The sequence below is a fragment of the Culex quinquefasciatus genome, chromosome 3 (genome assembly GCF_015732765.1).
Source record: "Culex quinquefasciatus strain JHB chromosome 3, VPISU_Cqui_1.0_pri_paternal, whole genome shotgun sequence".
Classification (NCBI taxonomy): Eukaryota; Metazoa; Arthropoda; class Insecta; order Diptera; family Culicidae; genus Culex; species Culex quinquefasciatus.
Window position 1 is genome coordinate 193020277 of NC_051863.1, and position 23103 is coordinate 193043379.

General features: G+C 38.2%; 2 protein-coding genes across 4 annotated transcripts in view; one reads left to right on the top strand and one right to left on the bottom strand.

The window, feature by feature from the left end:
- LOC6030994 overlaps nucleotides 1-23103 on the bottom strand; it is a 222975-nt gene that overhangs the window by 24107 nt on the left and 175765 nt on the right. Inside the window, exons 5-6 of the mRNA XM_038261863.1 lie at nucleotides 6564-6636; nucleotides 744-911 (exon numbers count right to left, since the gene is read on the bottom strand). Coding sequence (XP_038117791.1) covers nucleotides 744-911; nucleotides 6564-6636 — 241 coding nt within the window. The remainder of the gene's footprint in view (nucleotides 1-743; nucleotides 912-6563; nucleotides 6637-23103) is intronic.
- Nucleotides 2571-3988, top strand: LOC6045649 (pyruvate carboxylase 1). Of its 3 annotated transcripts, none has more exons than XR_005278352.1 (4): nucleotides 2571-2694; nucleotides 2761-2955; nucleotides 3017-3071; nucleotides 3136-3988. XR_005278352.1 is itself a non-coding variant. In XM_038261864.1 (3 exons), exon 3 carries the CDS (start codon nucleotides 3222-3224, stop codon nucleotides 3672-3674), a length of 453 nt encoding a protein of 150 aa, XP_038117792.1. In that variant the 5' UTR covers nucleotides 2571-2955; nucleotides 3017-3071; nucleotides 3136-3221; the 3' UTR covers nucleotides 3675-3988. The 3 variants fall into 3 exon arrangements, 1 of the variants encoding a protein (XP_038117792.1); XR_005278353.1 differs by having other exon boundaries at nucleotides 3017-3049; XM_038261864.1 differs by having other exon boundaries at nucleotides 2571-2955.

The window sequence follows — 23103 nt, forward strand, 5'->3', positions numbered from 1 at the left end:
AGTTTCAAGATTTATATTTCCTATACTTTCTCGTTGGGATGTAAAAAATGCATTTTAAATGTGTTAATATTTTTTTTTTAAAGTTTAGAAAATGTCATGTTTAGGAATTAATTTTAAAACTTTATATAGATTGAACCTCTGGTTAATGAGATGCAGACACAAAACAATAATTTTAGGTGGATTTATCTAGAAAACGGGATAATATATCAAACATAGGTACTAGATTTTTTTTAAACGGGCCCAATTTTTTTTTTGCTTTATGGGTGTTTTGAAATCGCCTTGAATCAGCTTTCAAAAACTTATAAAAAATAAAAAAAAAATGATTTTTTTTATCGGATCATTTAAAAAACTCCAGAAAAATTATTTTTCGTAATAATAAGGCTGTTGCAAATTTTGTTCTCTTTTTCAAAATCGGGCTGAAAATCAGGGACAAAAATATTTTTTGATCCTTAAAAAAGCGAGGTTAAATAATTTGGTGATTTTTTTAATGATTTTTAGGTTGCACGTTAATTTCAAATTGTTTAAAAAGAATCTTTAAATATCCGTCTTGTTGGCTTGTTCGTGATAAATATCTTTAAATTATGTATTTTTAAAGATATAAGTAAAAAAATATCAAATTTTAATTATTTGAAATACTTGAGTCATCAAAAGAAAATTAAAGCGTTCAATTTTATGAAAGTTCTACACGCTTAACCACTCTTGGGTTAACACGCAGCTTTTGCACCGCACCCAACTCTACCTACCTTAACAATCTTCTCGCTCTCGATGGCCTGCCCCGGCAGCTTCAGGACTTCCGCCCCGATGGCGGTCTCCTCGTTCGGCTGGCTGGCGGTGCTTTTGACGTACACGTTGCTCTTGGAGTAGCGTCTGATGAGAATGTTGCCGGCGTCGTCCATCTTGATTTTGACGCCCTGAAAAGAAACGAAAATCGTGAAATCGTGTTTAAGCCGTGTTTGGTTTGTGTGTGGGGATTGAGCTGGTCTAGTACAGGTTGAGGTTATGCAACCTGTTGCAACGAAACCGTTAGGTCGGAGTAATTAAACCTGTTCAATGGCGAGTTTTGGCATGGATTGAAGGTGGATCTCTTTTTTTTGCTTTAACCTAGGCCATATATGCGTACAAATCAAATCATCCATAAAGAGTGGCCTACCCCTTGGTTTGGCCCTCGGCGAGCAGAGGGCTACTTCGATGGACGGACACACTAGCTATTAATTAGGCTGGTTGGTTAGCAACGGACGGTGTACGTTACCTAATCGGAGCAGGCCGAAAGTTTTATGGCATCTTCGGTGGAAGTTGTTGTTGTCGTTGGCATGGTTAATTGAGCTTATGGCAGAGATTACTAATTGTCATTAAATGGTTAATTGAGAGCTTGATATTGCCACCAGAAGCAAATGTTCTTGACTTTCGTTCTTGCAGGAATTAAGAGAAATCATAGAAGTGACAGCCAAGGGGGATGACACACACAATTTTAATTTAAACAACTTCATGGCATTTACTCGAATAATTTAAAAAAATATCGTTACATTGAAGAAACCACAAAACCATCATTTTAACTAAAGGTCACCGGCGTCCTTTTCAAGGAAAATAGCTGAAACATGACTTGCTCAAAACCGAGCTATTCATGCTTGAAAAAATGCCCAAAAGGCATGCTCCAAATGATGAATTGTTTACAAACACACACACGTCAAAACAGTGGCGAGCGTCCATCATCGCGTGCGTCAGGCTAATTCTGACAGTTAATAGCTCATGAGTTGTGATTTTTTTTGCCTCAAACCGCCATTGAAAAAGTGACACATATCGACACACATGACCGCAAGAGCAAGAGCTGACCACAGAGCGGACGAAAACGAGTTCGAGTTATTTCGAGCGCGACGGCGATCGTGCGATCATCGCCGTGTCGTCGGAGCCGGCCTTCAAGGTCGTCAATTGGTATTTAGAAAATATATTCAAATGAACCTCGCGATCAAGTTCTCGTTCTCGGTGTGGGACTCGGACTCGGGTAGAATGAGAGTTTCAGAACCGATTGGGGATCCTTTTCGCGATGATCATCAGTATTGTGAGGAGTCTGCTGCAGGATGATTTATGATTCAGGCATTGGACACGGTCCGGATGTTACGGATTTGAAATTGACTCCGACTCGGAATGTTCTGAAGCAATTTGTAGCACATGTTTGACGAGTTTATTATTGTGCTAAAATAGCGATCATTATTTTTTGAATGAAAACGAACCGAGTTCTAATCGGCGCTATTTTGCTCGCAAGCATGTTTTTGCTTCCCCCAAATTATTAGTCCATTTATCATTCTCGGTTGTAGCACATCTGTCACCGCGGCAGTGTTGCCATCGCCAGCTGCCAAAAAATATTGCCGCCATTATGGCAGTTTCGCTGCTTGACACGACTCACATTTCAGAGCTCATCACGCAACGCAGAGTTTCAATGTAATCCATCTGTAAAAGGTATGGCTATGTTTTCATGCTCGTATTAGTGTACGAACGCAGGGAAAAATATTTTGTCGACTTTGAATTAGTTTTTCCTTCAATCAGCATTTTTCTCTCCGTGCATGGTTAGCGACTGAACGGTGTGACGTCATACCGTTTGTTTTGGTTTGGTTTGCCATACGATTTTGCAAGAAATCTCAGTTTCTCGCATAAAATCGTTAAAAATTTGGTTTATTACTGAAAAAATAGCAGTTAAAGGTAAGTGCCAACAACTATGACACGTCTACATCAATATTTTTCCACATTAATGTTTTGATATTCCAGATATTGTCGGAATTGCCATAAACTGCGACCAGCACTGACGAACAGAGGACGGTCTCCTTGCGGAACTAAGAACGTGGACCTAACCGATAGTGGCCGTACCAAGGACTTGAAGGAAAACCGGTGCCAGTGGCCGGAAGCAGTCCGTCGGATGGGATACTGCTGAAGCGATCAGCAGCAGCAGCAGCGTCAACATTAGTAAGTTGTTATGCTTCACGATGGACTACAAGTGGCACATACTAACAAATGCCCCCAACAGCAAATGCAGCAGTAGTCTCCACCGGAGAACCAGGTAATTATTTGACGTGATAAAGGTGACTATCGCCAGCCTGGCCACGACTTTAAGTTGGCACTTACCTGATTCCTTTCCCAAACCAGGCCGAGTAGAAACCCATCCAGTCCGTGCTGGCTGCGAACCGCGGCGAAATCGCTACCATGTCTTCCTAGTGTGTAACGAGCTGGGCATGCCGTCGGTGGCCATCTACTCCGAGCAGAATCGCCAGCACATGCACCGACAGAAGGCCGACGAGTCGTACATCGATGGCAAGGGCCTAGCCCCGGTCGAGGTCTGCAACACATTCCAGAAATTATCCGGGTGTGCAAGGAGAACGACGTCGACGACATGCACCCCGGTTAAGGGTCATATCGGTCCATCACCTAAGGTTGTCCAGCAGATGGGAGACAAAGTGGCCGCCCGTAAGGCTGCCATTGAAGCAGGCGTTCTAATCGTACCGGAAACGGACGGTCCCGTGACTATCAAGGTGGAAGTGTTGGTTTTTTGCAAGAAGCACGGATTTCCCGTGATCTTCAAGGCAGTGTTAAGTGGAAGTAGCCGTGGAAAGGGAAGTGTGAAAAATGGTAGAGGTCGGGGACAACTTCGAGCGAGCGAGTTCGGAGGCGAAGGCTTCCGTCGGTAATGGTGCCATGCTTATTGGAAGGTTCATCGAACGACCTAGGCATATTGAGTTGCAACTGTTGGATGACAAAGCTGGCAACGTCAGATATGAAAACGCCGGAATGGTGGAGGTCCTTTGAGACGGCAACTTCTACTCATCAAAGTGAACGCCCGTCTGCAAGTGGAGCACCGGAATTGATTTCGTTTAGTTGGGACTAAATCTAAAATCCGTGTCGCCGAGGGAATCACGCTGGCAGAGTTGGGATACACTCATGATATCATTAAAACTCCCCAACAGCAGCAACCGCTAATACAGCCTAATTACGAAGAACAACAAATGGCAAAAGTTGATCTCAACGATTTTTTTTAAATTAGCAAAAATACAACAAAATACTGTTAGGTACATAACATATGCACACTATATGTAACAGAAATATATTCTTAAAACAGCTTAAAACTACTCTTCAGTTCAATTTGTTTTCATTCATCTTGTTATCATCGATGGCAACTAGTTTTAATTCATAAAAAGTACTTCTCGGTTTGTATTTAAGACCAAATTCATTTGGAACCCCGATCGTACAGAACTTCAATCTCCCCCCCCCTTCTTGGACAATTTTCCATACAAAAAAAACTAAAGTATCCACGTGGTTTATGGATGGTCCCCTAGTTATATGTGTCCAAACAACTCCTGAAAATTTTACGCCGATTGGTATTGTCGATGCGGATTGGTATACACTGCTCGTGTACTTCCTCTGAAGTTTCGTTTAAAAGTGTTCATATCAGGAATAAATAAAAATCTCGATAAAATCTTTCACCACTCATGCACAACATAGTTCAAATTAATCTTTTCATGCGTGAAAGTAACCAAAAAAGCATAAATTGCAATAAAAAGATCATTTTTCATTGATTTTGTATACCATCCTGCAGTGCCGAGAACGGTATGACGTCATCACGAGAGGCTTCGCGAATGTTGACACTTTTTCGCTTACTAACACTAATCCAAAACGTTTTCAGCCGGACCTTTTAAATATACGGACATTGGCAGAGTTTGGCTTCTCGCTCTCGATCATGTTGCATGTGGATTCAACATTAGAGTGCAGTGCATCTTCCTGGTTTCTCCAGCATGGAACCTGCTTCCATGTTTACGTAACGAGAGGTACATGCAAGCCATAGACTAACAATTGAGACTAGGTGGGGCTTGTGAGACTGAACGAGGGGTGCGACACTTTAATTTTTTGTCTTAACAATTGATCTATGGCAGATCGCCAACATCTCCGCGTAAAATTATGTTCAGACGGAAGTCCAGAGATTCGTGGTGTCGGGATTGAGCGTGACAGAGCTGCGGAGGTGTTTTTTTTCGCTCAGGTGGAAACCTTAAAAAAGTGGTCTCGACTTGATTGACAGCGTATGTAGGAAGAAATTGCTCGCGCCGACCTATCAATAGGTTCGAAACGTGTTCCGATTGAAGGTTAGTCGTTTCGACGCGTTTTTAAGCGGTTCTAGGAAGTTGTAGTTCACTGATGGAGAAGAGCTGTAATTACCGAAAACGGCAGCCATTAGTAGCCCTTTAGCCGAGTGCAGAACGCCACACGTGGGAAACGAGATTTGAGGTTAAGCCGCCAAAAGTGGTCTTAGTAGGCCGCGAGGTGTTCTAATTATCTAGTAGCCCGGAGGTGAAACATTATCGTGGCAGAAAAAAAAGGCCGGGGCGCTCAGTAAATCAGATCGCAGCAGGCCACGAAGAAGAGCCATTTCCTGGATCGCCATGGGGAAGGCGACGCTCTTTCAAGGAAGACTAGTTCTGCACGATCATTAGCGAGCTGGCAGAAGATCCAGTTTTGCTAGGCAGCTGACAGTGGTGTGCAGGCAGTCGTTGGAGGAATGAAATCGAAAGTTTACGCTGAAGTTGGAACAGCGGAAATGACCGAGTGCGTGCAAATGTCAAATCAATTATAAATAAAATCGTTCATGTTTTAGAGTGTAACGTACTTTTGACAGATGATCAGTAACGGTATGGTGTTACGCTTTCTAGAACAAACATGTTGGCCACTTTTTAGACTTTTTGTGCAAATCTACAAATTGCTTTAGAAATTTTGAACAAAAGAATTGACGAAATACAAAGCGTAACACTGCTGTTGATGAGTAACGGTGCGGCGTTACATCAGCGTCAGGGTGATAATTAAACGCCAATTTGCAATCGCGGATGTAGTTTGTCCATGCTAATCACTACAAATGAAGACGCTGGTTCTACCAATGTTGACAAAACCCCCATGGAATGTAAACAAATGGTTGTGAGCAGATTTTGAGTCGTAGAAAGGAAAAGGCCGTTTCGCGCGAGTGACTGATGATGTTCTTTCCAGTCGGTAACGAATAGTTTCGAGCGCGGTGGCGTCGCGGGGTACATTTGCGTTTAGGCCTTGATATTTAAAGATCATCCGCGATCTCGCCGCGCAGGTAGCCAGCGCTCAGATCTGTCCGGAGCAACGTGGTGTTGATGGATCTTCTTCTGCACCTCTTTAGAGAGCGTCGTGATCGTGATCGCGTTGCCACGGTTCTGATGGGGATGCCATATGCCATACTCACAACAGCAGTTTCTCATCGAATTGCTTTATTAGTTTGGACCGCGCTCGTAAAACGGTGCCCCGATCATGGTCTTTAGTGCGGCTTGCGGCATCGTGATGCACTCTCGATCGCTCGCGCGCCTCCACCAGATGAATTAATTTCGCTAAACAGCTCGTCTTCGCGCTCAACCGGATGAGACTGACATTTGTAAGGTTCTGGAGAGCTAGCGCCAGCCGATCGCGCGACCGTGATAGCCGGCCTTGATCTTAATCTGACGCGCGCAAGCTGCTCCGACAATGGTCGATTGTCGTCGGTTCTAGTCTAATTGCCACTTGGTCGTTTGACTTACCTGTCCGACGTGTCGTTTGACTTCATCTGTCTTGTGGTCCCGCATCGGGTTGTCGAAGCCACACAGGCCGATCCTGGAATAGAGAGCAAGAAATGTAACGCATTAGAACTGGTGTTCAAAATGGTGATCGCTGCCCAGAAGCATGATCGCGATCAACGGTTGAGATTGATACTGAATGAGTCAGCGCAAAACTGAGCACAATCAGTTATGACGATGATAGTTGCAAATTGTTAACTTAACATGACTGATGACGAGGTAATGGAGTTCATCGGAGAAGTCTGCAAAGTGATTCTCGTCTGATGACAGGGTAGAATGCACTTTGTTTTTTTTTGATAGATCGATGCGAGTTGAAATGTTAATCGCTGAGCAAGGACAACAAACTCGTTGGGTACGTACAACGTAACGCACATTTGACAGTTGCAGCGTAACGCTTCACGTTTTCGCTTTCAATCAAGTTATAATAGGCATTTCGGTTTCATTGCATATTTCGCAATACCCTTAACGATCACCGACTGCAAATAATTTCCGAATGAATCACATTGCATTAGCTGAAGTTTATTCTCGAGAACCCCCATTTCGGTTCTGGTCCAATTTTAGCACGCGGGGGTCCCAAAGCACCGTTCAACCCTCCTTACAAACAAATTAATATTCATGTCCAGTGCCGCGGCGAACCGAGCTATACCAGAACACGAGTGCGGTATTTTAACTTTCACAAAAAAACGCCAGCCCTTCTTTTAGGGTTGGGCTCGGCAGCACTACAACTTGCGCTTGGTTAGTACGCAAATGTACGATTAGCCACGCCGTAGCGGGTCTTAGAAACGGCTTATGTGGCGCGGGCCCGCGTATAAGGGCACATTAGCCTATTAAAATAGCTAATACCGCGACGCTTCACTCAGCTAGAACGTGAATCATTAGTCGACGCGATGCAGTTGTTGTGCATACGGGGTTGTTGAACAGTGGGTGAACTTGGGTGAAACTTTTAAACTCCGATTGCAGGATTAAAAATAATACTTTCAGAATTTGTCCGAGTTCAAATCCGGGTTCCTTAAAAAAATCCGACTCCGAATCTACAGATCTAAAAGGAACAAAGTGTTTTAAAGAACTGCGATTCATGACTTCGTGAATAATTTGATTCACGATTTCGTGATATTTTTATGACTTCATGAATTCCATACAATTATTCATGAATTTTTGAATATTATTCATGGTTATTAAAAGAACCTTTAAAGATTTCTGTTTATGAAAACGTAAACAATACTTTTCATGATTTCTTGAACATTTTCCAGTAAATCGTGAATTAAGCTCATCTAATCATAAATAACATTAATGATTTTTTTACTTGTTTGCATTTCTATTTTTGTATTTTAAAATGACCAAAATAACCAAAATGACCAAAATGACCAAAATGACCAAAATGACCAAAATGACCAAAATGACCAAAATGACATAAAGACCAAACTGACAAAAATTACCAAAATTATAAAATAACCAAAATTACCAAAATTACCAAAATGACCAAAATGACCAAAATGACCAAAATGACCAAAATGACCAAAATGACCAAAATGACCAAAATGACCAAAATGACCAAAATGACCAAATGACCAAAATGAACAAAATGACGAAAATGACCAAAATGACCAAATTGACCAAAATGACCAAAATTACCAAAATGACCAAAATGACCAAAATGACCAAAATGACATAAAGACCAAAATGACATAAAGACCAAACTGACCAAAATGACCAAAATGACCAAAATGACCAAAATGACCAAAATGACCAAAATGACCAAAATGACCAAAATGACCAAAATGACCAAAATGACCAAAATGACCAAAATTACCAAAATGACCAACACGACCAAAATGACATAAGGACCAAACTGACAAAAATTACCAAAATTACCAAAATTACAAAATAACCAAAATTACCAAAATTACCAAAATTACCAAAATTACCAAAATGATCAAAATGATCAAAATGATCAAAATGATCAAAATGACCAAAATGATCAAAATGATCAAAATGATCAAAATGACCAAAATGACCAAAATGACCAAAATGACCAAAATGACCAAAATGACCAAAATGACCAAAATGACCAAAATGACCAAAATGACCAAAATGACCAAAATGACCAAAATGAACAAAATGACCAAAATGACCAAAATGACCAAAATGACCAAAATGACCAAAATTACCAAAATTACCAAAATTACCAAAATTACCAAAATGACAAAAATGACTACAATGACAAAAATGACAAAAATGACAAAAATGACAAAAATGACAAAAATGACAAAAATGACAAAAATGACAAAAATGACAAAAATGACAAAAATGACAAAAATGACAAAAATGACAAAAATGACAAAAATGACAAAAATGACAAAAATGACAAAAATGACAAAATGACAAAAATGACAAAAATGACAAAATGACAAAAATGACAAAAATGACAAAATGACAAAAATGACAAAAATGACAAAAATGACAAAAATGACAAAAATGACAAAATGACAAAATGACAAAATGACAAAAATGACAAAATGACAAAATGACAAAAATGACAAAATGACAAAAATGACAAAAAATGACAAAATGACAAAAATGACAAAAATGACAAAAATGACAAAATGACAAAAATGACAAAATGACAAAAATGACAAAAATGACAAAAATGACAAAAATGACAAAAATGACAAAACTGACAAAAATGACAAAAATGACAAAAATGACAAAACTGACAAAAATGACAAAAATGACAAAAATGACAAAAATGACAAAAATGACAAAAATGACAAAAATGACAAAAATGACAAAAATGACGAAAATGACAAAAATGACAAAAATGACAAAAATGACAAAAATGACAAAAATGACAAAAATGACAAAAATGACAAAAATGACAAAAATGACAAAAATGACAAAAATGACAAAAATGACAAAAATGACAAAAAATGACAAAAATGACAAAAATGACAAAAATGACAAAAATGACAAAAATGACAAAAATGACCAACATTACAACTGTCAAATCCCATTGTGCACCGCTCCACCCTGAGTCGGGACCATTTGGTGGCGCCCCTCCCAGCGAGTTGCACCAATTCGACACTTCTTGGCTAACGCTAGAAGGCACACGTGTAGGCGTCGGCAAATTGGTGCACTCATTAGCGGGTAGGGGGTCCGTTTGATTGCTTGCTGGGGTCACAAAAACCCCGGGTAGAATTAGCCCAGCAGCACTATACATCATAACACTTTGCACACCCCCTTAAATCGTCTAGTTGGGTGTTGTTTTAAAGTACAAATAAGTGGCCGAAAAGTTGCGATCATTAAGGCGGTGTCTGGACGTTGATGAATTGAGGCTTTCGAAGTCCATTATTTACACAGGACAATCACAGGACAGGACATCAGGGTGGAATCTTGAGGTCTAATTAGTTGGAGCAGATTGGCTTGATGAAGCAGGAGGTCATTGATTGGAGTGGTAGAACCAGTTTAAGAACTTGAGACGACTTTGTTTGTGAAGCATGTCTTCATAACTACATGGAATTTGATTGAAGATGTTGTTTTCCAAGGACTCTGAGTTCATAGCTTGATGACTTCAGATAATGTTTAGATCTAGGTTATCAAGCAACTCCTCAACAGTGATGACAACCAAATTCAAATTTCGCAACGTATCAACGGGTCCTCTGAAGTTCAACCAATCTGACTCATGGGGCCTTTATCAACCTGTCCAAAGAGTCGCGGTACCTTCGTCACATCGTTTGACAGTTACATCGTAGGCTGACTCCGTCCGTCAGCTAATGACCATGCAGGCCTACAACGCACCGGACGACCCTATTGTTTCGAGCCATCGCTGCAGCGATTGGACGACAACCCATTTATAACTTATGCGCATCAAATAATCGGCGAGGTGACCGGTGAGTGAGGTGAGCCCTACCCGATGTACCTTACCGTCTCCGTCCGATAATGATCTCGATATCTCCCCGGGCCCGGCCCCGAGAGTCTGCCGCGCATCACACATGCCCGAGCTGGGAACATATGTTACGTTGCATAAACATCGTCTCGTACAGAACTTGTGAGGAGGGGGGTTGTGAAGTGGTGAGACGATATTTATTGTGTTCGGGGCGCATTGGCGCGTGATGCTTGACCTCCATTATGTCCAAAACGATGCACTTTTTTGCACTCTGCGATATCTCCTGCCCGCCGCGAGCTGTGCATAATGATGAAGCTGACCGTTTTTAGCATATCCAACGGTACAGAACGTCTCAAACTCCTTGGAAAACTGCCAATTAGGGTGATATTGTTCAAGTCCGCGGAGTTGAGCGCAGCTAACAATCGCCACCAAGAACAGCTTCTAATGGTGTTCTTCGTCCGTTCTAAGCCCAGACTGGGTTAGGCAGCTCACCATGAATGCATAATCAATGCAGCTGACCCCTCCGGAGGCGATTTCGAACACAGAAAATCGCTTTTCATCTGTCATCGAGCCCGATAGCGCACCGACTTCCCCTCGCAGAACAACAAAGTAATCTCACCATAAGCACCGTTACCACAGCAGAGATACTAGAAAACCACTTCAAAGCCCGCTGCAATTACTAACCTAATACGGCTTAAATGTTTGGACACCTTTGGTAGATCTGTAACCCGGATTACCACAAGACCGCAGACGTCGCTCGCGGGGTTGAAATCCAATCAGTCGCGTCTACGTCGGTACGGAAAGGGATAGTCCGAGACCCTTTTGTTGCGGCGGCGTCGCCTCCAGGTGTTCAATTATCCGTCCGACAAGTGCTGAACTGCTGACCGAAATGTGCGTTGCGTAATCTACGCACTGCTAGGTGAAAGGGGTCTCCAAATTTGGGGACGCCCACCATCAAATAGTACCTACACTTTCCCATCAGACCCGGTCGCGTTAGACCAAGTCAGGCATGATTAGCACTTTTGAGCAGTGAAATCAACCCGTCAAGCACAAGTCAGCATGCGCATAGGTGGAGTGACTCGGGAAGGTGACGACCGGCGACGCCTTTCCATCTGTTCAAAATTGCACCTGTTAAATCATATTGGCGAGGTTTGACGGTGGTAGCGATACATTATGGGGATTGGGATTAGACCGCATTTTGTGGCGTTGAATTTCACACTGGAGAGTGCGGTGAAGTTGGGTGAAGACTTGGCGTCAAATCGCTTTTGTGGTAACTGGGTGTCGTTAGATAACACCCGTGGGATGTCGTTTAGTGGTGTCAAATTGGGCGTTGGGGTCTGGGATATCTCTATTGCTGTATGAATTCATCTATTGAGGTTACTGCAATTATTAAAATATATATTTTTTATAAGGTTTTCAAAACAATTTTTACACAGCAAAATCATACTTTTTTTAAAGTTCGACTATTATTTTGTTTCAAATTTAAATTGCAGAGTTAAATACGATTTCGCAAAACTTTTCGTGATTTTAGGTTTATTTTTTTATTTGGATAAATCTTTATCCATGCATTCATACATTCATACATACAAATTTTTTTTTTTTTGCTTTTTTGAGTTAAATAAAAGTAATTCTTGAAAAAAATGCAAAAATCTTCCTAATTTTTTTCGTGAAATTTCTGATCTTGTCAAAAAAATAATCCATACATCCAATCCATAATACATACATCCATACATTCATACATACAAATTTTCTTTTGTTTTTTGCTTTTTTGAGTTAAATAAAAGTAATTCTTGAAAAAAATGCAAAAATCTTCTTAATTTTTTTCGTGAAATTTCTGATCTTATCAAAAAAATAATTTCAAACGTCAGTCTTAAATCAGTAAAAGTCTCAAAGGAGAATCGCAAAAATATGTTTGGCAGATTGTTTTGGAATAAAACAAAACCATATGTATGTATGTATGTATGTATGATCCCCATACCCGCAGGCAACTTGGTCCTGGAACACATGTGAGCGCTAGGTGAACAATTCGATCATCTTTTACTCCGTAATCTGTACACCCACGTGCATAAGTTTTTTTGCACGAATTTTTATGCTACAAATACCGGCGCATAAAATACAATGGTTTCCCTCTTCCCACCCCAAGCGCCGGAAATTTGTAGCGGGTGTAGGGACACTTTGCATAGACGCCCTTGCTCCCATCACGTCACTGAGGGTATGGAGCGACGAGAAATTAATAAGCATGCCCCCTCAGTCGAACCTTCATTAGAGAAGCAGGCAATCCACAACTCACAGCGAACGACCAAGGAAACACCCTACCGCGTATATAGTGAGATTGGCGTGGTTGGTCTTTAGTGAAATGTATGGATGTTAGAGTGGATGGAAGTGTCAATTGAAAATAAAAATGGAAAGCTCTCACCAAATACGAAGAATCTTCGAAACCAGCTCATTTCCGATCGTTTCGCCACATGTCACATGAATCTTGACTTTTCTTGAATCCCTGTCTTAATCAGCAGAGCTTCCGGCAGCAATCCTGATACCGCACGATTAACTGCAAGCGACCCACTTTAATGAGGATGAATGATGATCACCACCCACATCTGCTTCGACAATTCTTGAAAAACGACGTCACCATTCTGGAATTTATGTTGTCGAACTGGAACCACTGGCAACGCTCTAGCTGATGGCCACTTCGTGAAGTTACCCAGGTCCTGATCTTCTTGTTGCTGCTGACATCTCCTCCCGGTGGAGCAACTCTGACGAGTCGAGAAAGTCGTATTTCAAAAATATCACCGAAAAAGTCTACCTTTCACTTCCATCACTTCAACTACAAATGTCTTGAACCGAAAATTATAAAGAGATCTCCGTATTTTATGAAATTTTACACTTTTAAAGACGATTAAATGGAAAAAAAATGACAGCGCTCAAAAATCGCGTCCGAACACGGGCACAGATTGCTTCGATCCCCTGTTTTGGAATAAAACAAAAACAAAACCATAATTAACAAATTGCAACTGCATTTTATTCGAGAAAAATCGCGTTCGACATGAAAAATTATTCATGATCTTTTTTTATTTAATCAAAGCGCAAACTATTTTTTTATTTGTTGTTTTCGGTTTGAAATGCATTTTAAAATCGTTATCTTCATAATTTTTTTAATGAGAAATGGAGAAAAACTTCAGTTTAATAATGTTGGAAAAATTAAATTAAAAATCAAACCTGGGATAAAAAAAATCCATTTCAGACGTTTTAAAATGTTGGGGTGTGCACAAAAGATAAATTTTTATTATTTCAAATTGAACCAATAGATTTCGAGATATCTTCAAAGGAAAAATTAGAGCTCATTAGGTGATACAAAATTTTAACTTTAAGAGGCTGCACAGAAAAAAAATCATGGTAATATTACATCTGGGAAGGGGTACATCTTTTATGTCAGAAAAAAGGTGTAATTTTACCTCTGGAAATGTGTAATTTTATCACTTTTCTGGTGTAATGTCACTTTTTCAGTCTAAATTGCGGTAAAATTACATCATAAAAGAGGTAATTTTCAACCTTCCAAAATTACCGCTTCCAAATTTACATTATTTTTTTCTGTGTGTATCTCAGCAACAAGCAGTCCAAACATCAAAGTTTGACAAAGAAAATTGTTGAAAATTTTCTTGGCCTGTCAAAAACGGATATGCGACAAAAGGTCGAATATGAGAAATGAAACAAATAATAATAATTATAAATTTTTATAATATTTTCTTACAAAAAATCCGTTTTTTTCAGTGAGTTTATCTATCCTCCTAATGATGATCATTTTTTTTATCAAATGAACAGAATAATTTTCAAACCACCTTTTGAAAAGTTTTTTATTCCCTCAAAAAAGGTAATTTTTGTAATAATATATTGAGTTTTCCCATTCTTTCAAACATGAGCAGTTCTTAAAAAACAGGCGACTTCTAGAAAAAAATATTTTTTCAATCTAAAAACCACCTATTCTTGATTGTCGTAATATTTTTGTGAGTTTTTTTAAAGTTCGCCTTCTAAAATATGTTTATAGTTTTTTAACAACCTTTTCTTAACTGTCATATTGTTTTTGTGAAGTTTCCAATTCTTTAAAATATGAGCGGTTCTTAAAAAAAGAGTTTGACTTCTTAAAAAACCTTTCAAAACTCCTTTCCATAGCTGCTTTTCAATATTTTTGCATGTAGGCTTACATCAAAATTTTTTTGTAATTTTTTTAATTCGACGTTTTGTGCTTTCGACGTTAGTCCATTCGACCTTTTGTCCAATTTCGACCTTTTGTCAATTCGACCTTTTGTGATTTCGACTTTCAATTCGACCTTATGTCTTTCGACCTTTTGTCATACATTCTTCTAAAACATGTTTTGCAGGGTTAATTCATAAAAAATCGGAAAACTCAAAAAAATCTAATTCCGAAAAAAATCCGATAACTTTTATCGAGTTTTCTCAAAACTCATTTTTTCAAAAAAATATTAATCCCCATCAATCAATAGTTTGATATTTTGAAAATCAACCATAATGTGAAACGAAAGTGCATTTTAAAACTCTTTGTTCGTGCAAATTATAAAACCTCGTAATTTAATTTTTTATATGTTTTCTATTGGTTTTAAAATGGATTATTTTTACAAAAGAAATGCATTAACAAAGTTTCATACAAAAATAGGCAGGAATGGTCGATTGGCGAAGCGTAGAAAATTACTTTACAGAGCATTTAAAAGTGATGATTAATTTTGCTAAAAATGTATGAAAAAGTGGAATTTCTGTTTTTACATCGAGAAATTGGGAATGCTGCCAAATTCAAATTGCTAAAATCGGGTAAGGCCGTTGCAAATATTTTTCAAAGTTTATGTCGCCCCCACTTCAAAATCGGTCCAAAAAATCAGGGGGCAAAAAAAAATTTTTTTCAGAAAACTTCAAAATTTTAATGAAAATAAAAGTCAAATCAACTGAAAACAATCTTAAACGCATTTTTCTGCATTGATAATAATATTTACTAAATATTATTATTATATTATTATTTAGCATGTTTGGGCTGGATTTAAAATATTTAGAATTTTTATGAAATTCCAGCACCGTAAAAACTTTATTTTTGGCAAAACACATAAATTTTCGTCAATACTTAGGTATTTTGTAAACTTATGATTGCAAAACAACTGGACAGGTTTATAATGCATTTTTAAACACTTTTTTCATTCAAATGTGAAAACCGTGGCTCGTAAATTTTTTTTAAATTTTTTTGCCCCCCCCCAGAGTCGAGGGACATAAACGTCAAAAAATATTGGCAACGGCCTAATTGCATATTTAGGCCGAATGAATGAACAATTTCCTGAAATTTTAGAGAATCTAGAATCCAACAAATGTGTTACTAAGAAGGCGTTACTAACAACCCTGGCATTAAGATACGATACGTATCTCACTTTTTTTTTAATTTCAAAAAGTTTATTTCAATGACCAAACAACTTCCCCGATTCGTTTCTTGCAGGCTCACTCGAAACTATCCACACTGGACGTCAATTTTCGACCAAATATTGCCGTACGAATTTCAACCGTTTTATTTATAATTGCAGTTAAGATCCGAAGGTTTCCGGTGCCCGATTGGCCCGGCCAAAGCTGCACCAAAAATCTGCTGATTCACAGCTCCAAACTGCCGAACTTGCTGGCGCGCTTGGAGGTGTTCAATGTCAACCCTGGAGCTTTTTGCCTCCACTAATGACACAACCCCCTCCAGCAGTGCAGTCCAGTGCTGGTCAAGATCGAATTATTCCTCGACGCGGCGTTGAAGACTGCGTCAAATAATGAGATTAATTTTTCGTGGAGGGGGTTCTCCCTTTGAGTCGCGCGAACAGCAATTGCATAATTACGTGAATTAGCATGGTTTTTTTTCTGTGGAGTCTTGCGACGAAGGTATTCCTAGGCTTTCCTAGGAAGTGTCGAAATTACGCGCGTGCGATGTGTCCCGTGCTGCCTGCTAATGAATATATTATTTAGCTTGACCGCGCGTGTGTGTATGTGCGTTCTACCTTGCGGCAGATGAGGACACATCGCCACCAATTATACTATTATCTTTATTTTGCTCGACGATATTGATTTCGATCGATCGGCGGCAATTTGGTGGCGCGGAAGCGAAATTATTTGTGATTCAACGTGTGGCGTTTCGATGAAACATGGAACCGATTTTCCGTTTCATAAGATTCGTTAAAGATGCGCGCAGACATTGCCCATGGCCATGTTTTCCTGGCCTGGCGACGACGATCACGATCATCCCGAACGGAAATTGATTGCATACATTAGACTAGACACAACCTCTGTAGGTAGAGGTTCAGTGCTCGCGCGACAACCCATCTGATTGACAGCTGTCATGCTGATAACTGGGGTACAACGTCAGAGGGTCTAACGCTGCATACGACACAACGCTTGAAATCTAGATAGCTCCAGATCTGGGGTGTCTGCGCGGTGGTCGTTGCGCGATACCTCGCAAATTGGCTGCGCGACACTCACTCAACAAAGTGCGCGTTCTAGATTTTGGCGCGATAATCCGTTCCTTTCGCTTTGGCGACGACGACGAATTTTGACACGGTGTCTGATGTGTGTTGCAAACTGTTTTGCTTGGTTGATTTTTCGATTAAAATGCTAAACTGGTTTAGGTGGCAATGTTGAGCAAAGTTGTTTTGTTGAATTTAAGGCTGAAAAGTTGTTTTGGTTCGAAGCTACTGTACTGTGGCATTGTCTACTCTGTTTTGATACGTGAAAATGAAACGTTTGATATTTTAATGAAAATATGTATGAATTTTTATGGTAACTAGTAAAATTTAGAATTTTCTTGTCAATAAAATTGTCGATAGTTTTTGTCATGTTCAATAATAACCTTGTTTAGCTGAGATTTAATTTTCGGTTGTTTATATTTCCATTTAATTTTTATTTAATCTTTTTTTTTACACATTCACGCTTTACACAAGTTAAATTTTTGAAACCTGTTAGTAACGGCCGTTACATTACAGTCAGAAATTTTTAACTTTTTTCATCCAAGTATTTTCCAGGAATGCTTAAACAATTCAATTTTAAACGATTATTCAGATGTTTATTTGATTTTTTTAGGTTATTGAGGCTATCCAGAGTTGGAAAAAACACTCACGGTAATCAAAAATGTTTACTTTTAACTCAAATAAATATAGTTACTGTTTATGAGTTGCTTTGGAGAATTTGAACCGTGCGCGTCGCGATTATCACGCAGGATTTTTGTTGCCGTTTCCGTCTTTGTTTTCCCCCCGATTGTGTGTGTATTTCGACCCGGGTGATTTCGCGAATGTTTGACAGTTGCTTTGGAGACTTTGAACGGTGCGCGTCGCGGTCATTACGCAGGATTTTCGTTGCCGTTTCCGATTGTGTGTATTTTTCGGTCCGGGCGGTTTCGCGTTTTCGCATTTTATTTGGTTTTATCTTTCCACAGCCGGCTGTCTAAGATTGAATCATTTATGCTAAACTCAACACCAAATAACCGGGAATAATCTCATCCGCATCCTCCGATTGTTTGCCTTGAGAATGCATAATACATCACACCATTAAACAAAATTTATTGATTATTGGGTCGCATCATCATCCTCTATGTTGAATCCTGGCCATTACCCTTACCCACTAACAAAATCCCAAGTAGAAGTAGTTTTCCGGCACACGTGGGGGTGTGGATATCGTATAGAACCCACCCTTGGTAGCAACCTGTGCTAACTAACATTCCCGTCCCAATCCCCCGAGATCTACAAACTGACATGGCGGGCGCCGTTGGTGGCCAATGACTGTTACCTATTTGCTTCAGATCTAGTTTTAATGATCTTGATGTTTTATCTTTTCAACGCATTCATACATGCTGTTGATAAGGGAAACACCACTAGATCGTTCAAGCGTATGGTCGGTTGTATTGATAGCATATTACGGTCCTGTTCAGCAACGGAGAAGGACAACCATGGGTGGTCTCTCATGCTCATGCTCATGCTCATGCTCAAATAAATATAGTTACTGTTTATGTGAAGCCACATTTCAGAATGTTCCAGCTTTTTATAGATTGGGATACCTCAAGGTCTGATAATCCAGTTTAAAGTTATCAAAAACAATGAGGAAAGTAGAAAAATTTAAGGTTTTCAATGCAAATCATGTGATAAGCTTGAATATCTGGTAATTCTTGCGTCTTTTTCTTGAGGTGTAAGTTCTTATAAGTCATTTTTTTAAACTTCATACCATTGAACTTCATGACTAGGGTTAGGGAATTTCCACGATTTCGTGGACAACGTAAAATTCGTGAAATTTGAAGATTTTCTTAAATTAATTCTTTGAAAAAACAACATAATTATTTTTTTATCCATAAGGCTGTTAAAAATAAAAAAAAAAACTTTCCAAACGTCGGTCTTAATTTAATAAAAGGCTCAAATGAGAATCGCAAAAATATTTTTGGCACACTGTTTTGGAATGAAATAAAACCATATTTCCGTAGTAACATTTCAATAGGGCGAATCTGCATTTTTAAACAAGCAGTCTATCCCTTTCGCTCAAGTGACAGTTTACGTAAAGTTTACAAACGCAGATTCGCCCTTTTGAACTGTTATTACGGAACTAGCAAATTGCTAGTTATTTTTTTTAGAGAAAAGTTGCGTTCGGCTTGAAAATTTTACATAATTTTTTATTTGATTGACAGAACTTTTGATTTAGTTGTTGTTTTTCAATTAAATAATTTTTAATGTATTGAGCAAAAACGGTTTGAAATGCATTTTAAAATCGTTTTCTTCATATTTTTTATGTGAAATTGGAAAAACTTTAATTTTAAAATGTTGAAAAAAAAATCTGGCCTGGGATAAAAAAACTAATTTTAGACGTTTCAAATTGTTGAGGTGTGCACAAAAGTTTCATTTTTATCATTTAAAATCGACCCAATAGTTTTCGAGGCATCGTCAGTTGAAAAAATAGAGCTTATTAGGTGATACAGAATGTTAAATTTTAGAGGCTGTATCTTAGCAACAAGCAGTCCAATCATCAAAGTTTGACAAAGAAAATTGTTGAACGGTTGTGCGATAAAAGGTCGAAGGATATAAGGTCGAATGGACAAAAGATGGAATGTGGACAAAAGGTCGAAAGACATAAGGTCGAATGGACAAAAGGTCGAATTGTCAAAACGTCGAAAGGACAAAAGGTCGAATGTGTTTGCGAAATATTTTCCTGCAAACAAATCCATTTTTTTGAGTTTATCCATCCTTCAAATGATGATATTTTTTTCAAATGATTAGAATAATATTGAACAGTTTTACATTCTCTAAAACAATTGTAATTTGTGTAATAATATAATGAGTTTTCGCATTCTTTCAAAAATAAGCAGTTCTCCAAAAAAGGCGACTTCTAAATATATTTTTTTTATTCTAAAACAACCTATTCTTGACTGTCGTAATATTTTTGTGAGTTTTTTTTTCCATTTTATGACATACAGTTTATTTAAAGTTTTTGACTCCCCCCCTTCAATCTTATCTCGAAAAATCTGGGGGCAAAACAAATAATTATTCAAAAATCTTCAAAATTTTAATGCAATCAGCTGAAATCAATTTAAAATGCATTCTCCTGTGTTTAGAATCATGTTTAGCTTTAGTTTGGGATAAGTAACATTTTTTCCAGGAGTTCTACAAGAGCTCTTCAAGATAGGTACAGCATAGCAGTTTGGACCGCGGTAGGATAAAATTCTCTTCAAAACTTTTTCAGGAGTTTGGAAGAGTACTTGAAGAAAGTTTTATCCTACCGCGGTCCAAACTGCTATGCTGTAGCTATCTTGAAGAGCTCTTGTAGAACTCCTGGAAAAAATGTTACTTGGGATGTTTGGGTTGATTTAAAAATCTTTTCGCTACAATTTTTGTTTTCGTCAAAGCTTTCATTTTTTGAAAATTAATGATTGCAAAACAACTGAACTAGTGTTGAATGAATTTTAAAACACTTTTTCCAATGCTTTTTTGTTTTCTGTTCTGATTTTGAATAAAATTTGGACGATTATGTTACAGAATAAATTATTTTTGCCTATTGATTTAACATTTAGTCTTTGAAAAATTAGATGAAAACCTTGAATATTTTTACTGGGCAAAATGTCGCAGGAAATTCAAGTTATTTGAAACATTTATTGTTAAATCTTGCATTGTTATGAAGTTTGATTAAATGTAAAAAATAAAAGCAAATCAGCTAAAACTTTTCAAGCAATATCAGTGAATTATCACTTAGCCTATCATGACCAAATATTGCAAAATAATGTTCAGATCAGTCTTATTACTTTTCGATACTGTTTTGGAGTTGGGCACTTATCTTGATGGCAAAAAAAAACTAACTTAATCCACCTATGTGGTTGGTGCCTTCCTCACTCTTTTCCAACAATGAGTGATACTTGATATGATGGGTTTGGACACAAATTTGGTTCAAAAAACACACATATCACTCAAGGGCTCATAAGTGGCATCATAAGTGGTCATAGCTTGATACAGGGTTGCCAGATCGTCAATGTTTTGGACTCGTTGGAAAGGTCTTTCGATTACCTAACCAACGATGGGTCGGATGATGGATCCGGACATTGTTTACATACATTTAAGTGGGATCCGGCTACAAAAAAGTACATAAATATCACTTAAGTGGTCAAAACTCGAGACAGGGTTGCCAGATCATCAATGTTTTAGACTCGTTGGATAGGTTTTTCGATTATTTAATCAACGATGGGTCGGATGATGGATCCGGACATTGTTTACAAACATTTAAGTGAGATCCGGCTACAAAAAAGTACATAAATATCACTTAAGTAGTCGTAACTTGAGACAGGGTTGCCAGATCATCAATGTTTTAGACTTATTGGATAGGTCTTTCGATTACCTTACCAACGATGGGTTGGATGATGGATCCGGACATCTTTTACATACATTTGAGTGAGATCCGGCTACAAAAAAGTACATAAATATCACTTAAGTGGTCAGAACTCGAGACAGGGTTGCTAGATCTTCAATGTTTAAGACTCGTTGGATAGGTTTTTCGATTATCTAACCAACGATGGGTCGAATGATGGATCCGGACTAGAGCGTCCAATTTCCCGGGGTTACAAAATTCCCGGGAAACGGGAAATTTTTAACAAATTTCCCGGGAAATCCCGGGAATTCCCGGGAAATTTGAAATTTATCGAAAATGGATCTGATCCTGGTTCTGATTATTATTATGCAACAAAATTGTATAGAATTTTAATAGCAATGGTTAATAAGGCAGAAAATATGCCTAGACCAAATCTTACCTGTTTGAGCTCATGAATAAATAGATAATCATTGAATTTGCATAAAAATCATCTTTTGCACTTGAAATATCATTTTTATGCAATCACAACTCAAAATTTTCAAATATTTGAAGCGAGTTTTTGAGGTTTGGTTTTTCATTGATTTTTATGATGCAGCCTAATAAATGACTTCGGTTAAAAAAAATAATAGCAAATAAATAGTTTAGAAGTTTCATATTTAAACCTCTTACGCTCTTGGTAGTTGTAGTGTTCTATAAATTTTCAACTTTAAACTATAATTTCTCGTACACTTTAAATCAAATTAATCTAATTCTTCTAGAACAAACCTGTTTGAGAAATTTATTGATACCAATTCAATATTCATCCAATTTGGTAATATTTAACAAAAACATAGAACTAAATTTTGATCTTTCAAGAAGAGGTACTTTTTTTACTTGGTATAACAACAATTTTCCTTCGAAAAACCTACCAAAATCAGAATATTTTTGAAAATTCCATAATATCGCAATTTTTGTTGCCCAACAAATAATCAATCTTTTTACAGTTGTGATTGCTTAAGAAATTAATGTCATCTGAAACAAACCTTGAAATGATTTTTTTAGACGAACTTATAAGTTCAATAAGTAAAGTGAATTGTTCAATTCAATTTACTGTAATTAACTTATTAAACTTATCAGTGAGTTGAATTCTTTTACTTTTTCTCTTTATTTCAACATGTTTGGCAAAAAGTGGTGAACATGTATACTTTCGCTTAAATTTCGGGAATTCCCGGGAAATTTACAAATTTCCCGGGAAACGGGAAATATTTTTTCTCGGGAAATCCCGGGAATTCCCGGGATTTTTTTTCCCGGGACGGGAAATTGGACGCTCTAATCCGGACATCGTTTACATACATTTCAGTGAGATCCGGCTACAAAAAAGTACATAAATATCACTTAAGTGGTCAGAACTCGAGACAGGGTTGCCAGATCATCAATGTTTTGGACTCGTTGGAAAGGTCTTTCGATTACCTAACCAACGATGGGTCGGATGATGGATCCGGACATTGTTTACATACATTTAAGTGGGATCCGGCTACAAAAAAGTACATAAATATAACATAAGTGGTCAGAACTCGAGACAGGGTTGCCAGATCATCAATATTTTAGACTCGTTGGAAAGGTCTTTCGATTACCTTACCAACGATGGGTCGGATGATGGATCCGGACATAGTTTACACACATTTAAGTGAGATCCGGCTACAAAAAAGTACATAAATATCACTTAAGTGGTCAGAACTCGAGACATGGTTGCCAGATCTTTAATGTTTTGGACTCGTTGGAAAGGTCTTT